Genomic DNA, 18,303 nt, shown 5'->3' with positions numbered 1-18,303 from the left:
CCCAGGTGTATAAATGGGTACCGACGAAGTGGCAATACTGGGGGTAACCTTGCGATGGAGTAGCATCCCATCCAGGGGGTGGGGGGGGGGGTAGAAATACTCCTAGTCGCTTCATACTACGGAAACCGGACATAAGCGCCGGCCTGATGGGGCGCCTGGCTCGTAAACAGAGACCTTACCTTTAAGTATGTATTGTATTGTAATTCCACACGATCAGAAAATTGTTCTTGATGAAATATCAGCCCAACCAACCAATATTGCCCCTTCCAAATGTGGTTTAACCTATTGACTCCTGGGAGTGAGACAAAATAGATTTTACTCTACCTAACGCCAGACGATTTTGCTCGTAAATGGGGGGTTCGTGAGTCAATGGGTTAACAGTGTGACAGTTTTCTAAATACAAACTAAAATGAAATAATATAGACTAAAGAGAGAAGCGATCCTCGTATCTATCTTGACAATTTAAGCAATTGTTTTACCAGTTAGTTTACCAGTTTCAGCACTTTGACTCCTTCAATTTAACTACTGTCTGTTTTGCTGTTATGAGGTCTCATCGACCAGTAGTCCATTCAAAAGATTACGCCAAGCCGACCACATTTCTGAAGGAAAGGCCAGACCACAACTCCGGGAAATCCATGCCCTAGTCTTTTTCACTAGTGTGTGGCATCTTTAACGTTCCACAGAATTTATGTACATTGAAGGGTTGTGAGACTGGGCCTGTGGTTTATAGTCCTTATCCTAGAAGATTTGGCAGTCTAACCATTTGCGGATGTAATTACAAGGGCAGTACTTCTCCTCAGTTATTTTAAGACCCTGAGTGTTGGTCCGGTCGGAGTCAACCTCACGACCTCCTGCATGGCATCCCAGTGCTCAACCAACTGAGCCACCGGTGCGTAATGACTGGCACCTGAAAAATGCAGGCGGCATCAACAGGATTCGAACCCATGACCTCTGCAATGCCGGTTGCAAGTTAGCGCTATGCAGCCACTCGGTTGGGAATGGGTGAAGTGCGAGGATTACTTTTCTTTTTCATCTGTAACCCACACTTTAAATATATATTCAACTTACTTCATGCAAAAGAGACCACAAGAGACCATTTCTTATAAATCCAAGGCAGTTCTTTTAATTTAATGGAAACTTCAAAGGCTTCGTTCGCTTATATCATAAGGTAAATTGCAATGGAATTTGTTCTCAAAAGGAGAGACCAATGGAATTTGTTCTCAAAAGGAGAGACCAAATTGGGATTTCATCCAAAGTGAATAGCCTGTTTTGCCTCTAAGTAGTAAGTAAAGAATTACAAATCAAAGTTTTTCTTGAGTTAGAACAGCAAATCTTCTACATCCTTCCAAGTTTCTGGTTGACTCCTTCATCTTAATAAGCCTCTGTGGAAAAAACAAAAGGGAGAACAAGGGCATAATTAGACAAATGCCTAAGACAACGTACATTAATTACTCATTTCCGGTCCCATAGGAGCTTTGGGTCTAACAACAATTACGCGTCACGAAAAATTTGTGTTACTTCCGGCTCTCTCCAAATTTTGTGTGTTAAGTATACATGCGAACAAAATCGCATTTTAAGAACTGTTTGAAATGATTTTTCACGGCAAAACCTCTGCTAAAGGATGGGAAAAATACCAAGGAAAGTGATAACAATGAACATTCGCCTACTAGCCACCATTTCAGCACGTGTTCTTTACTGCCCCAATCTACATCTTGACCGTCTTTTTTGCCTTAGAAACTGCGCTAGATCGTCAAATGAAAATTTCATAATTTGGACTTAAAAATTCGAAAAGTTTGGTTAAGAGCACCGTTTGAACGCTCTATTCATGTTCTTTGATATGCAAAACCCTATCCCCTTTATTTGTTGTCATGGAGAAATGACACGTGTTGACAAATAATTAAGAAATCATAAAAAGAGACCACTTTCATAAATGGAGACCACCTTCGCATTCTTTTGTGTTTACGTTTATTAGACTTATTGCCCTCATTTTGAAACCAAATATTCTTTTGAAATTCGCTGGTCATAGCAAGGCAAGAAAGGCTTATTAGCATTAAAACACAAGAATTTACTTTTTCCCCGCCAAAATGAAAGAGGTGTAATCACGGATTCTTCTATTTCAGCTAAATTTGAAGGAAATCTTGGTTAACTCAAAGAAAAAAAATTTTTTTCAACTTTTTGTACCAGAACATGTAACTTGGAAGAAATCTCCATTATTCCTCAATTATTTTGAAACTTTTTTTTTCTTACGGTTATTTCTCTGAAAAGTCCTTGGTTGTTATGCTGAATTTTTTTTAAACTGAAAAGTCTATTTTAAAATCTTTAAAATGAGATTTTGTAAGCCATATTGCTATAAGTCCACAAAATTAATCGGTTTTGTGGGACCATTTGGACCCAAAGCTCTGCGAGAGACTGGAAATGAGCTTTAGGACATTATGATGTAGGTTTATGGACAAGTGCTAGTTGTTAAATACGTAATAGTATATATATTTACATTTCCCGAGGGTCACTCTGCTGGCTGCTTCTTGATCAGTACATTGTTCTTCAAAGCATGTTCACTCAAAGTTCTTTTTAGAAAACAATTTTTTTTTTCTCTTCCAAAAATATACTCTTTGAACATGCCAACATATCATATTACAATCAAAATGGATAGAAATAAAAAGTCATATTGTATTTGATTTCCCGAGAAGATACCACATGTGATTCAAAATAAGATCAATATACTGCAAAAAGTAAACCTTGGCAGAATCATATTTAAAAATTGTAATCCTCGAAGGAGTCACGAATTCTCGCGTTGCTGTCACTAGATTTTGTTAGTTAATTAGATTGTTGGAAAGAGAGCAATAACGCTTTCATACAAAATACACGAAGACCTGTATTTCCTGGAGTATGTGGGCTTCAACGTAGGTCAACTAATTCAGTTTGGTTTCTTTCCATTCTTCTTTTCGACAACACTGAGTCCAAATATAGTTCACTTAAACTGCTCATATTTCAAAGCTTCTAAGTGAAGGGGTTTAGGGGAGAGGTTTGGATGAACTCTCTGATTCCCCCTTCCATTCAGCGAGCCGGAAACCCTAATTCCCTTCTTTCGAATCGACAAGGTATCACAGGCAAGAGGCCTTGGTAAGCGCCTCAGTTTTGCTGATTGAAATTTACATGTCGAGATTTGGTATGTCATTTTATTTAGTTTACATAATAGTGTGTAATTCATGGTTAATCATTATCATTGTCATTATTATTACCATTATCATTGTGATTTTGATTGTCACTGTCATTTCCATCACTATATTGCCCTTGTAATTTTTACAATTGTGATTGCCACTGTCACTGTCATTGTCATTGTCATTGCCATTGCCATTGCCATTGCCATTCGGCCATTGCCATTGCCATTGCCATCGCCATCGCCATTGCCATTGTGATTGCCACTGTCACTGTCATTATCATTGCTATTGTAATTGTCATTGTCATTGCCATTGCCAGTGCCATTGTGATTGCCACTGTCACTGTCATTGTCATTGCTATTTTCATTGTCATTGCCATTGCCATTGCCATTGCCATTGCCATTGCCATTGTGATTGCCACTGTCACTGTCATTGTCATTGGTATTTGTAATTGTAATTGTCATTGTCATTGTCTTTAGCTTTGCCATTGCCATTGCCATTGTCATTGTCATTGTCATTGTCATTGTCATTGTCATTGTCATTGTCATTGTCATTGTCATTGTCATTGTCATTGTCATTATGCCTATGCTCCTTGTCCAAAAGAGCCAACTACCTTTTACGAGATTTCCCAGGATCTAGTTCCCGGATTATGCACGGCATACTTACTAAGTTCTGAGTAAGGCGTAATTTCATGATATTCTGTGACTTCACGTATCTCCATGTCCTGACGAGGACAACTAGTGTCAATACTATTTTTGCCACCATTCCTTTCCAATTCAATGCCTTCATTCTACAGTTTGAAATAAAGACATTCAGTCAAAAACTGGAACTCTTTTGCTTGTGTCACTGTCTGAAGATGCTAAAGTAATGAATGTGTCTGTAGAGACCCAAAACGTAAGACTTTAAACTGAAACTAGTACATTCCCTACACTGAAACTATGTACTAATTTTTCGTAGCTAGGTAGGCTGCGATTATCAAAATTCATTAAAAATTAGAGAAAACATCTCGTGTGCGCCCTAAACTTTATCCGAATATCTGAATTTGTAGCAAAAGCACTGATTTAATTACCTGCAGCCTCGACGTTTCACAATTAATATGCAGCACAAGTTACAGAAGACTAGCTACGACTACTTTTAATTTCACCTGATGTAGCCTGTTACTGTATATGTTTCTTGGCTTTTCACTTCTCCCCATCCATACGTTTCATCCTGGATGGTATTTTTTGTTGACGGCCCTTTCGCAACTGCATAAGTTACTCATTTCACTGCATTGATCTCAAAAGCATTGATCAACGCAACTCTTCATTTCAAACCTATATTTTGTGTATAATTCCTTTAGAAATTCACACTTAATGCAAGGCCAAAATACCAACATTTTTCGGTCTCATTCGGGTCAATTCAAGATGGCGAGGCTCAATTTTAAGCAATGATTGCAAAACAACGTCGCCGAGCAACGTCTGCAAAGAAATCCTGGAAATTAAACAAAAAAACAGGCCACATTTGCATTGAATTAATCTTTTGTAACTTAAGGCGCTTACAAAATGAAACGCTGGTATGTCTTTAGCTTCTTCAAGTGATCTGAAAGGAAAACGTTGTACAATCATTTTAAAATCACTCTTTAAGAACACTCTTTGAAATGAACAAATTCAAATGAGCTTCGACCGAGTAGCTTTATAAAATAATCAAATTATATGCCTTACATTACACAATAAAACGTAATTACCAATTTGACGCAATTACGCAATTTTCTCCTTAAAAAGGAATATTTCCGGTAAGAGAAAAAGTGGTGGGTATAGCAACTCTCTAGCTCTTCCAAAGAAGGCCCTCTCTAGAATAATTGGCTTTTCCCCCACCCCTTCGCCCCCCCCCCCCCCCCCCCCATGCACATTAATGAAAAACGTTGATAAATTGGACGCTTGGGAGAATTGCTCTTTGGAAAAAAGGAGGGAGGGAGGAAAGAGGAGAGATGCCCGGGAGAAAAATATCAAAAAAAAGTAAAAAAAAGAAAAGAAGATGCATAAGAAATCAACATCTGCCACGTACCGATCAAGTTCTTGAGCTCCTAACAAAGAAAAAACAAGTTATTAAAATTTCTATAAGCAAGAATAATGGCAAACTAAAAGCAAAGCCGATTTTCTGAGCGCAACATTGAGTGACAAAACGCGCTGAAAGGGGAAAAAAGAAATTAATATAAAATTCGCTATTTTGCGCTCGCATTTTCCTGCACTTTTGTCATTTCACAAAGAACAAGAGAAGAGTGAAGAAAACTTCAAAACGCACCGTCAGAGACCTTGTTTTGTTCATTAAATGCTCAGAGATTGCGTATTGACGCTCCCGTCGACTTCGCCATCATAAATATAAACAATAAGTGACCTACAGCACGGAGGATGACGGCGGCTACATGAGCCGTTATCTAAACATATCATTTTTCGTATATGGTAATAATTTCACGATTACTCCAAGTTGTTTGGCAAAGAAAGTGTGTACCAACATTCCAAGAATAAAATTGCTATAATCGGTATGGATGTCATATAAAAATTTATCCTCAGCTGCTCGCGCCCTACACAAAACCTGAAATATGGTCATTTTATGGCATTAGCGAGTTTAAGCTGCAACGATGTCAACGAAAGTGAGAACGGCAGAAATGAACTAAAACAAAGCCTATGTACACTCCGCACGTCCGTTTTACATGTTGGTATGTTTCTTTGCCGTTCATGACCTGACAACGACGTGAATGCTTTGCTTTTCTCTCCACACTTCCACACCATTCATACCATACCTGGATGGTGTCGTACCAGTAGGTAATAAATAAACAAATAAATAAATAAATTTTCTTAAAACTTACGTTTCTTTTGCCTTATGATGTAGCATGTAATTACAACTGAAACGAGCGTGACTACCAATACTCCAACTGGGACTAATGCATATATCAGGACTTTGTTCATACTGCTTCCTCGAAGCTCAGAAGCAGGCTTCACTGAAATAAAGAAAAAACGAAAACATTAACCTCGTTTCCAGGGTCTCTGGCAGGCCAGAGAGACCCTGGGAACGAGGTTGCGAAAACATGTATTTTGTCATCTTGTAAACTACTTTGCAAAAGTTTAATAGAAAAGGTTTTGCAGGTTTCTAAACGGGGGTGATGGATCACACGGATCTGATTATGCAATTGTATGGCCTTTTTTCTCATTGAAGGACAACTGAAAAGGCTCCTTGACAAGATTTACTGGTGAAGATTGGCCTCTGGCATTTGTATATTTCCACTCTGTGTTTTTTAATTAGTTTTAATTAGTTATTTCCTGGAATTGAAGAGTAATCAATACGTACATGTACAATTATTAAAGGGAGGAAAGTAATGGTTTGAAACTAAGAATAGCCGGATGATGAAGAATAATCTCCAATTCACATAAAGGTTGAAGATATTGAATATGCAAGTTGAATGTACGAAACTTTCATGTATTCAATATCATTAAATCTGTGAATTTATAAAATTCTTCTAGTGAACCTAGAGATACTGACTAGTCAGAAATTGAAGAATGTACCTAGACGACCATACTCGTCTCCTGGACTTCTAGGATTTTAATAACATCGTGTAATGTCGTGATATAAATAATGTTACTGTTGGTGGGAGTTACATAAGATACGGTAATATTTTTTAAAATCTGTTCAGATCTTGCATCAGCTATAAAAGAAACTCAAGAGCTTGTAATATCTCGATATGAATCTGATAAGATTTACATTTTAAGATATCGGTAAGAACATTGCATGTTAATAATATTAATAATGATGAAGATTGATACCATGCTGTAATCGAAGATCTTGATTACTTCTAAATTATTACGAAAGTCTTAATAGAAAAGAGATCTTGAACTGAGCAGTGTCTCCTAGCCCAATTTGTATCAAACATACCGCACCACAGATGTCGCTTAATACTCGTATAATTAATGATGAAGATTATATGCTTAAGGGACATTTCGTGTCGTCTTCTATAACCTGGCAACAATCACATTCAGCAAAGCACATAAGCAAAGAGTTACTTAGGCATAAGGGGACACTCCGTGATGTACTCTATCTGGCGGCAGTACTCACATTTCTCATGGACAATTATGAAGACATCTCCAGTAGCGGGGCTTCCAACACCATTATCAGCAGTACATCGGTAGCCTCCTGCATCTTGCCTTCTGATGCTTGTCATTGGCATTGTGACAGCAACGTTATCAGAACGTCTCGTCCATGTGATGTTCGGTGTTGGATTCCCGTCAGCTTTACAGTCCAGTATCACATCGTCTCCCTCAGTTACTGTTTGGTTTGCAGAGATTTCAATGATATTTGGTGACACTACAACAAAACCAAGGATTCGTGTGGAATTAAGACACTAAGCAAAGAGTTACTTAGGCATAAGGGGACACTCCGTGATGTACTCTATTTGGCGGCAGTACTCACATTTCTCATGGACAATTATGAAGACATCTCCAGTAGCGGGACTTCCTACACCATTATCAGCAGTACATCGGTAGCCTCCTGCATCTTGCCTTCTGATGCTAGTCATTGGCATGGTGACAGCAACGTTATCAGAACGTCTCGTCCATGTGATGTTCGGTGTTGGATTACCGTCAGCTTTACAGTCCATTATCACATCGTCTCCCTCAGTTACTGTTTGGTTTGCAGAGATTTCAATGATATTTGGTGACACTACAACAAAACCAAGGATTCGTGTGGAATTAAGACACTAAGCAAAGAGTTACTTAGGCATAAGGGGACACTCCGTGATGTACTCTATTTGGCGGCAGTACTCACATTTCTCATGGACAATTATGAAGACATCTCCAGTAGCGGGACTTCCAACACCATTATCAGCAGTACATCGGTAGCCTCCTGCATCTTGCCTTCTGATGCTAGTCATTGGCATGGCTACAGCAACGTTATCAGAACGTCTTGTCCATGTGATGTTCGGTGTTGGATTCCCGTCAGCCTTACAGTCCAGTACCACATCGTCTCCCTCAGTTACTGTTTGGTTTGCAGAGATTTCAATGATATTTGGTGACACTACAACAAAACCAAGGATTCGTGTGGAATTAAGACACTAAGCAAAGAGTTACTTATGCATAAGGGGAAACTCTGTGACGTACTCTATTTGGCGGCAGTACTCACATTTCTCATGGACAATTATGAAGACATCTCCAGTAGCGGGACTTCCTACACCATTATCAGCAGTACATCTGTAGTCTCCTGCATCTTGCGTTCTGATGCGAGCCAAAGGCATGGTGACAGCAACGTTATCAGAACGTCTCGTCCACGAAATAATCGGAGTTGGATTACCGTCAGCTTTACACTCCAATTTCACATCCTCCTCCTCAGTTACTGTTTGGTTTGCAGAGATTTCAATGATATTCGGTGAAACTACAAGAAAACAGGTGATGGTGTGAAAACACAGACAAGGAGATTGAGGTTCCAGCATTAAAATGGAAAACTTACTTGGGTTTACTACCAACTGCGTATCAACTGTGAACGGTCCAAGTTCCCCATCAGCTATATCGACATGAAGTGGTTGAAGTGGGTCCATGAGGCCACTTGAAAACTGAAGCTCCACAATGGCTTGGACGATACCAGCCCTAAGACTTGAAATAGGTAAACAATGCTTGATAGACTTTTGTTTAAATATGTCGGATTGTGTGATTTCTTAAAAGAGCAATAAAATGCATTTCGGTGAGTTCAATAAATCATGTTTTGGACATTTTTTTTTCTAAAAGTTATTGACGTATTTTAGTCTTCTCTTTATTTCTTAAGTTTAGCGTGTCAACCGCGCAAGATATAATCCTTGCATCCCGCGAGGACTGGACGCCAGTTAAGTTAAATTAGGCAATGACTTGAGGGTGGCGTGGGAAAAAAAGAGATTTTTTTTTCATTCTTTTGAGTCGCAGAAAATTTAGTTTAGTTGAAAACCATTTGTTCGATCCTCGGTGACTTCATCGTCTGTTTCTACTTTCCTTTGATCCGTGTAGCTATAGTTTTAAATACCCGTAAAATGGAGCACCGACAGAGTGTGGAGGGCAACGGGCGCACTGTCGGCTTCCGTTGACGTCCTATTTTTAGCTTTTACGATTTTTGCGAACATTTGCAATGTTTGCAGCTGCGTGCAAACCTGGACATAAGTGTCATCTTGTACTCAAATATTATTGTAACAAACAGTGCTTAATATTTCTGCACACAAAGGAAATGGAATTGCAATTTGTGATCCTGTCAATTTAAAATACTGAGTAAGGTAGCCTTTGATTTTCTTATTGGAAAGCCCTTAAGGTGCCTGTTGATTAGAATGTTATGACCAAGATTAACAGCATTTACTTTATTGGCTTTAATCCATATTCACAATTAAACTGTCTATTTTTTAACCTTTGTAGCAACAATAGTACATTCCAAAACCCCTAGTGTAAGCATGAACCTTACAAAGAGTAAAAGAAAATGGAACAAAATGTTATATGAAGTCAACGTGTTGAGAATTAAAGAAGGCACATCTCTTAAGACATAGCAGATTTTCTGCAGCTGTTTGTTGAACGGCCGGTTAGTAAACACTGCATCAAAGTAAAACACCTAAATTCCGTAATGTTTATGTAATAAGGACGTTTTCCTTCATTTTCTGGCCGGCTGTATGGGCTTGAAATCTATAAAAGAAAATTTCAGTAAAAGTGAAACTAGATTACATCTAGGGGGAAGCTGAGAGGAAATAAATGTATTAAGAAAAGATGCTGCACATGACTGTATTTACTGTAGTACTTATGGCCACAGTTGTTCAAAGGGTGCATAACGCTATCCACTGGATAAATCAATAGACCATTTTTACAGATAAGGCGGCCACTTTGATTTCCATGGTTTCGAAAGACATTTGGGATACTCAGAGGGCAAATTAACATGTATTTTCCCACTGGGCGTCCCATAATAGCCATTTGAAATAATAAAAATCAAAATAGCCGCCATATCTGCAGAAATTAAACGTCTATTGGATTTGCTGGTGTTTATCCGGTGGATAGAGTTATCCACCTTTTGAACAACCGAGGACAGTAGTATATGGAATGAGCGTTCTGGTGCGTGTGGATCGCGCCGATCGAGCGAATTGAGGAACATAGAAATAAAGGATACAGAGCGACGCGATGAAACAAAGGTATAGTGTATCGCTCATTCGGAAAAAAAAAACAATCTGGTGTCCTGTACGTATAAGTAAAATCCCAAAGTTTGAGAAGCGGAACAAGGTCTCAGTCACCGTTTTTGGATTCGAGGACGGAATAGCTGTTCCGGTGTTCTCTTTCTTTCCCGGTGTTCTTTTTCGTACGTGATTGCTTCTAAAAGATCACATAATTTTGAACATGACATAGTCTATCGTGGAGAGGATACAATAGACAAGTTCCTGGAAGCGTTACGGCTGGAAGAAGAAATAATTCAAACTTTCATGAGAGAGATAGTGCCCATGCAATTGACTCCTCCTGTGGAACAAGAGTTTCAACAAGCCACCCATTGTCACATTTGTGGAGGGGAACTTGGGACTGATCGGATTCGAAAGGGGAGGCCCACAACACTTGCAAATTGAACTTTTGGTTAACGGGTCGAATTGCAGTCATTCTTCATAATCCCCGAAGCTACTGAGTATGACTCTCACCCCATTATGCAAGGCACGAGGACATTAAAGAACAAGACCATCTACTGCATTCCAAACAATATGGAAAAGTATGTTTCTTTCTCCTTTGGCTACCTGGGTTTTCGGGACTCGCTAGAATCATGAATGCATCCTTAGAAAAAGCTTAAGTCGAATTTGGCGAAAGAGGGACAAACACCACATCGAGAAAAGCAACGACCACCACGATCTCTACCTCTTCTCTGAAGTGTTTATGATGGCTGATGTTTTCGAAAGTTCACCGTCCAGGAGAAGACCGGAACGAATCTCCGGTTTTTGAATCTCAAACACGCTGACTGCAATCTTGTGCCCCTAGTCAAACTTTGGGATTTTACTTACAGATTCAGGACACTCGACTATCATCCAAGTTGATCTCGTTTACATAGGGTTGCGTTGATAGCTTCGCTCGTGGTCAGTTTTAACTGGTTGTAAACCCGCCAAGATTTTGCACCTGAAACACTTTTCATCCTCCTTTCTTATGCTAATGATAGCCTTGTTATCCTTTCTTATTTCTCGGGTAAAGGCAGAACTATAAGTTTAGACTTTCCTAAAGTTGCTGGCGAGTTCCAATGAGCATGAACTCAGTATTCTCTTCATATAGCTTCAACTTATCTTCGACCATACACGCCCTCACAGCCCTGAAACACCACTCCATAGCACAGTTTGCCTCCGTCTCTCTTTCAGAACTGTCTGGCTTGAACGACAGGTAAAGTTGAGTGTCGTCTGCATGTGCATGGGTGTTTGGTAGATGGGTCTTAGTTTCTTCAAACAGCTTACTAGCATAGGCAGAAAAGAGTAGCGGTCCTAGACATGACCCTTGAGGAACACCGAATGATAGGTGAGATCTGTCTGACAGTTCCCCATTGACCGCAACACGCCGAGAGCGACCAGACAAGTAAGATACTTTCACATGATCCGCCCGCACCGGAGCGCTCATTCCGTATATCATATATCTTTCTTTACCCTTGGATTTAAGAGCAGCCTGGTGTAGGTAATATCTCCGAGTATTTACTCTCCCAACCATGATATACCACAGAGGACATACCACAACATCGGTAACTCTGTACCCTACTCTTTGCGAATGGTGTGTGGGTTCTTTTAAGTCCCACAAGGTTATGAACATTAAAAGGGCTGTGAGACGGGGCCCGCTATGTACGGTTTTTTGGTCCTTATCCGAGAAGACTAGACAGTCTAACCAAAGGTGTCCTGTTATGCATGGTGAAATAAAATGACACAAAAACAAGAGCGTCATGCATGAGATATTTTGCAGCGTATGGACAAAATTTATTTTAGTTGAGGTAACTGAACTGGAATACAGATGGCTCATCTCAATTCAGCACGTGGGACCCAAGGAAAGACCAGAAAGGAAATACTTGAAAAACTCTCTGTCACACATGGTGGTAGTAGCCAAAAAGGCAACACAACTTGATATTATATCGTTCACAATTGGAATGTATGCTAACTTACTGCTGCTGTCAGATTTGATGCCAGTTCTTCGAATTGAAGGGATCCTCTTGTTCTGAGAGCATCTGTCCATCCTATTCCTTGTAGCAATCTCAGTAAAACTGTAGTTGTCTTACAATGCGAAGAACCTGTCACAGATAGTTGATAATCATGAAACTATTACTGCTCTGATAAAATCGATTTCTAAGAGTCTTATTGCATTGCATGTATGTGTGGGAGGTTGATCAACTTTTAGTAACTACTTTTGTGATATTGTCAACATCATCATCACCATTGTTGCTGTTCTTTGAAGTGCTGCCAACTCCATTCCACCATTCAAGTCTGTCAGGCATTATTACAGGAGCAATGTCTGATGCTCTATTAGTACCACCCAACTAGTGGACTGATGCAAATCTTGCATTTTAATTGGCTACGCTACTACAGGACTATTAGTACTAGTCCTCGAGTAGCGAACAGCGTGACGCTTCCTTTCCCGCAAGGGCTACTAGTCTAATTTTTAAATGACAACTGGAACACCCTTTACCCTCTTCATTTTCCATAGCTATTAAATTATTAAATTCAATCGCGAGATCAAGGCAGAGGTAAGGATTGCACACTTGGTTAGTGGGAGCCATTCTGTGCGAGTGGTCCAGAGCTCGATCCCTAGTGACCTCACCTCCTTGCTTCGACTTCTTTCCAATCTGTGTAGCTCCAGGTAGCTTTAAATACCCTTAAAACGGAGTGCTAATGGAAAGAGGGGGGTAAAATGAGCTCACCGTTGGCTTCCTGGGAGAATACCCTCTAGAAAGTAAAGGAACTACCAGCGTTAAATGAATTGTACCTGTACCTAGGCATTTTATTGACCTTTCCTCTTCTTTGATACCAACCCTCCAATCATTAGAGCAACGTCAATGATGAGGCAGTTTTTCCTCTCTTGTTTAACTTTCTCGTTATCATCGCCATCATCATCATCATAATCATCATCAACATCATTATCATCATCGTCATCATTATTGACGAAATAGACCAGTTTCGATATATTAAAATTCAGTCCTAAACAAAAGACATCATCACGAGGCTCTGGGGAATAATAATAAGGATTTGTATGAGTTTATTCCCCAGAGCCTCGAGATGATGCCTTTTGTTTTCGACTGAATTTTAATATATCGAAATTGGTCTATTAACTCACAAGGGAGCCTGTAAGGTCTTTTAGCTCAAATAAACATATTATGCCTAAGTGGACGCATGTCACATAAATGATAGTGGCGGGCATTAATCAACAAACCGGATAAAAGCAAAGTCAACAGATTATGCTATTTTTTTTACCATAGCCTCACAAACACAATTCTGTTGAATGATGAAATGATATATATGAAATGGATCATATATGAACTGCGGATATGAAATCTAGTGAAGCTATGATCTTTGCAGTTATGAACGCAACTTTTGCAATTGCGTAGTGAAGCCTGAAAAATTCAGGACTTCAACAGGGGTTGAACCCGTGACCTCGCGTTACCGGTGCGACGCTCTAACCAACTGAGCTATGAAGCCACTGACGTTGGGAGCTGGTCATTTGTGGGTTCTAATATTCCAGTGAGGAATGAATCAATGATGAAATGATATATATGAAATGGATCATACATGAACTGCGAATGTGAAATCAAGTGAAGCTATGATCTTCGCAGTTTTGAACGCAACTTTTGCAATTGCCTAGTGAAGTTGCGTTTGTAACTGCGAAGATCATAGCTTCACTTGACAATTCCGTTTGTTGGGCATGGTCGAAAGCAGTAAACACCCCACCTTGTATTAGACTATCGTAAGGGTCTGTTTCGCAAAGCCAACCAATTAAGGTAAGCTAAGCACCAGTCCAATATCTGAAATTCGAGGATGTGATCTCTTTGTTCTTAGATTAGGCAATTACTTGTAGACATTTATGTCTGTTACTTAATACGTGATGAGTCACTGGCGTTTGGATTTTAATTCTTTTTAAGCTTTTTTGTTATGTCAGTTCAACTCTGGCTGGTACTTACTAGACCTATGGAAAAATACGAACTATCTATAATGAAGGTGGAAAGGATTCAATAATACAATTTACTGGCAACAGTCAAAACCGTTTTTGCAGTGTTTTTTATTGCAGGGATGTCAAGCCAAGCGCGAAAGCCGAAGGTGAAATAGACTGAGCAGATGAATAAGGACATTTTGGATTGTAAGAGAAAAGCTAAAGATCTTGTGCCGTCTAAGAATCCTTCCTGCAATGAAAATGGAAGGAGAAGCGGTTAGGTAGATGTCATGAAAGAGCTTTGGGACGAAATGGCCATTTACAACTGAAGAGCCAAAACCTCTGGGTTCGGGCTTCACGACTAGAAAAAATGAACAATGATAGAATAGATGCGAAAGAACTTTATCAAGTGTCTAGTCGTTCTAGCGCTGGAGCACTAATTGGGGACACTGTAAACTAATGTTTCCGCGGGGATGATGCTACGGTAGCGAGGGATATTTCTACCCAAGGTTGTATTGAAAACGAAAATCAAAGTAATTATTCGAAGTAAATAACATTTTTTCCGCTGAAAGGGATCTTGATTTGCATATGACAGGTACGTAGTAAATTTCTTAGAGAGATGAATCAATAGGCGATTCATCGGAGGTGTGTAATGATGTTCCGGGCCGATTGCCAGAATACACGGCAATCAACACGCTGCCGATTGTCAACTGGTGCCTTAATGACGATGGGCATGTCATAACAGTTAGCGGGTCAATTACCAATTATGCGTACAATGAGAATGCAACTTGACGCAAAAAGACCCTCTTGGTCCCATATGGTAAAACAGGAAGCGATTTAATCGATCAACTAACCAAGCATGTTAACGATTGGAACAATGGCACAACAGTGCATCACATCACACTCAAAGTGGTAATTATTTACCTTGCTCTGGCGCTACAAAACCCTAGCCAAAAATCTAAAGCAAACAACACCAACAATGTCTCGAAAAGCGGTTGGGACTGTGGAAAAATGGTGAAATTGACTATCCTTTGCGTGAGGGGAGAATGATTCAAAGGCGCTTACAAAGAGCAAAGAGACATGATCCACCAAATAAAGCGAAAATTTTCGCTAAGCTAGTCATTGAAGGTCGAATTAATTCGGCGCTACGTTTTTTGAGAGGTGATGATGGTGGGGGCGTGTTGCTCTTGACGGATGATGTTGATGTTATGCCGCAACTGCACGACAAAAACCCGGCAGCGAAGGAGGCTAAGCTTGGTTCCCTATTGTTTGGTCCGGTGGAGAATATTTCTGATATTTTATATCAGGAAATAGATGGAGAAATTATAAAGGAGGCCGCTTTAAGGACTAAAGAGCCGGGGGAACCTTCTGGTATCGACGTAAATAGATTTAAGAGAATTCTAACTTCTAAATCGTTCAAGAAATCAAGTTTCAATCTTTGTGATGCTATTGCCACACTGACAAGGAGGTTATGTACGGAATATGTTGATCCTACTTCCATCGAGGCCATACTAGCAAATCGCTTGATCCCCCCGTTCAAAAAAGTGTTGACTGATTACTAAGCCAAAGAAAGAAGATGCTGCTGGGGAGAGAGAGATGTTCAGGGGCAAGGCAATCAACATCACCGAGCAAGGGCCACAAGCACGTAAACGCAGCTATTGGGTCCAGGTCATGCATTATGCGGCCTTCACATTTGGACTGTGACATCGCTGGACGTATTTCCTTAGAACGCTTCTGAGACATTCATGATCTGATGGAACCGCTAGAGTGCACAATCTTTGACATACTGATACCTGCCATCACGGGGCATAACTGCTCACAGAGTGAGCGAGATCTTTTGGATCTACCAGTACGGATGGGAGGACTGAGTTTTACGAACCCTAGAAAACAAGCGGAGTCAGAGTACGCATTGTCCGTCAAGATATTAGCCCCGCTTGTAACGCAGATAGTTTTACAAGCACACGAGCATCTGGATAACACTGTAGTAAGAACTTTGCATCAAAGCGTGCATAAAGAGAAATATATAGCTTTGCAGGAGAGGTGTGAAAATGTGAGAAACTCCCTATCAAGTAAGACTAGGAAAGCCGCTGATCTTGCTATGAAGAAAGGCGTATCAAGCTGATTGACAGTAATCCCGCTTAAGGACATGGTCTATACTCTCAATAAGAGTTTAGAGATGCCGTTGCCTTGAGGTATGATTGGCAAAATCAACGATATCCCTTCGGTCTGTTTCTGTGGGGATAAGTTCAGTGCTGACCATGCTATGATATGCAGACGAGGGGGCTTTATTATCCATCGGCATAATGAGCTCCGTGATCTCTACGTTGAAATGCCGAATGCCATGTTTCATGATATTGAAGTGCAACCAGTCTTACAGGAGATCAATGGCGAAGTCTTACCAAGAGGTTCTAATTGAGCCCCTGGCGCTCGGCTTGACATTCGCGCACGTAGATTTTGGGCAAGCCAAGGTTCTGCTTTCTTTGATGTCCGGGTGTGCCACCCAAACGCAGAATCCTATAAAGACCTTACGCCCCATTAGAATGAAATCTATGCACGGTCTCTACAATGATAGTCCTTTGCATGGTCAAAAAATATATATATCTTATTTCCTTTCGTAACTTACAAATTATGTTAACAGACGCAAGACTTGAAACAACTCCATATCCATTATCAGCCGTACATCTGTACGATCCAGCGTCATTCAACTGTATCCTTACAAGATTCAAAACGGAACCAGTGGCATTTACCAACTGGTTAGTGGTGGCACCTTCTCTTGTCCATGTGATGTTTGGCAATGGATCACCAGACACTTCGCATGTAAGTGTTAAATTTGATCCAATACCATTTCGAGTTTTCCTAGCAGGCAGTGTAATCATCCTTGGAGGAACTAGATAGTTGGAAAAAAACAATCATTTTCTGATGATACATGTTAATAATAATTTTTTTTATCATAACATTGCAAATATATGTTATTGCTAAAGATGTGGTGCAAAAAAGTTGAATTGGTTATTGGATCATAAAGTGTGTAGTACGTTGCGATATTTTTACGAGTCTCGCTCTATTTTGGCGAGTCAAAAATACAAGAGACGATTGAAAATATGCCACGATACTATACACTTGATGATCCAATAAGCTATTTATTATCGGTGAGGGTAAAAGGAGGAATGAGTTTGCGGAATGGCATAATTATGCGAAATGCAATATATGCAGAATGACTCCAAGAAATAAATTCAACTTATTTGAAGAAACCTCAAGTTGCTAGCTTCCCGTTCCCCAACCGCGCGCTGTGATGTAAACAAATCTCCTTAGATCGTACTCTGATAGCTTCTGCTAGTCGAAGGTGGTATTTTAAACTTCAAATGAGGGGAAAAGGTTTAGGCGTTTTAGGTGGCGAGAATAATTTTTTTCTTTCTTTACGCTTAACGGAGTTGTTCTGAGTCAGCTTTATATAAGTTAACTTATAAACTTTATTTGTCCATGTAAATTAATTAATGTATGATAACAAATGCTAGGTGTGATAAGACCCGAGCGAAGACCAGATTCCTTTGTAGAAAAAGAGGTGCTATCCGCAGAAAATGCTATAACGCGGTTGCGAAATCCCTCGAAAATACTTTTGTTCTTGGGCCATCGTAGTTTGATCAAAAATAAGACACAAACAGCAGTGATAAACATATTGAACTTGTTCATTTTGATCATGACTTGACGTTTCGTATGTGCTGTACATACATTTTCAAAAGTAACCGTTGAAATTTAAAACAGCTATTTATGTATAACAAAGCGGATGAGGGGACTGGAACCTACAGAGCAAATTGTTGGGATTGTAACAATTTTTACATCGGTAAAACTAAACGGCGGCTTCACGATAGAAAAACCGAACATTTTAAGGCCCTAGCTAAAAGTGACGATACTTCAGCCATTGCTGACCACGTCAAGGCCACTGGACATAACATCAAGTGGGATCATTTTGATATTTTAGCGAAGGGCAAAACAGACTATCATTGTAAAATAAAAGAGACCTTCTTTATTCAAGAACTTGAGCCAGC

At 39.8% G+C, this 18,303-nt stretch overlaps 1 protein-coding gene across 4 annotated transcripts in view; it reads right to left on the bottom strand.

Moving 5' to 3' along the window:
• Nucleotides 1-1,173: 1,173 nt before the first annotated feature.
• Nucleotides 1,174-18,303, bottom strand: part of LOC137983209 (peroxidasin-like) — a 30,183-nt gene continuing 13,053 nt past the window's right edge. For all 4 annotated transcript variants that reach the window (XM_068830399.1, XM_068830401.1, XM_068830400.1 and 1 more), the window contains 13 exons: nucleotides 16,884-17,147; nucleotides 12,286-12,410; nucleotides 9,744-9,814; nucleotides 8,631-8,773; nucleotides 8,307-8,555; nucleotides 7,953-8,201; nucleotides 7,599-7,847; nucleotides 7,245-7,493; nucleotides 6,004-6,135; nucleotides 5,202-5,220; nucleotides 4,697-4,736; nucleotides 3,825-3,948; nucleotides 1,174-1,382 (listed from right to left, as the gene is read on the bottom strand). In XM_068830399.1, coding sequence (XP_068686500.1) covers nucleotides 1,372-1,382; nucleotides 3,825-3,948; nucleotides 4,697-4,736; nucleotides 5,202-5,220; nucleotides 6,004-6,135; nucleotides 7,245-7,493; nucleotides 7,599-7,847; nucleotides 7,953-8,201; nucleotides 8,307-8,555; nucleotides 8,631-8,773; nucleotides 9,744-9,814; nucleotides 12,286-12,410; nucleotides 16,884-17,147 — 1,925 coding nt within the window. In that variant the 3' untranslated portion in view covers nucleotides 1,174-1,371. The remainder of the gene's footprint in view (nucleotides 1,383-3,824; nucleotides 3,949-4,696; nucleotides 4,737-5,201; nucleotides 5,221-6,003; nucleotides 6,136-7,244; nucleotides 7,494-7,598; nucleotides 7,848-7,952; nucleotides 8,202-8,306; nucleotides 8,556-8,630; nucleotides 8,774-9,743; nucleotides 9,815-12,285; nucleotides 12,411-16,883; nucleotides 17,148-18,303) is intronic.

This window comes from Montipora foliosa, chromosome 13 (genome assembly GCF_036669935.1).
Source record: "Montipora foliosa isolate CH-2021 chromosome 13, ASM3666993v2, whole genome shotgun sequence".
Classification (NCBI taxonomy): Eukaryota; Metazoa; Cnidaria; class Anthozoa; order Scleractinia; family Acroporidae; genus Montipora; species Montipora foliosa.
The sequence above is the reverse complement of the archived record's forward strand: the minus strand, read 5'-3'. Positions and strand labels throughout refer to the sequence as shown.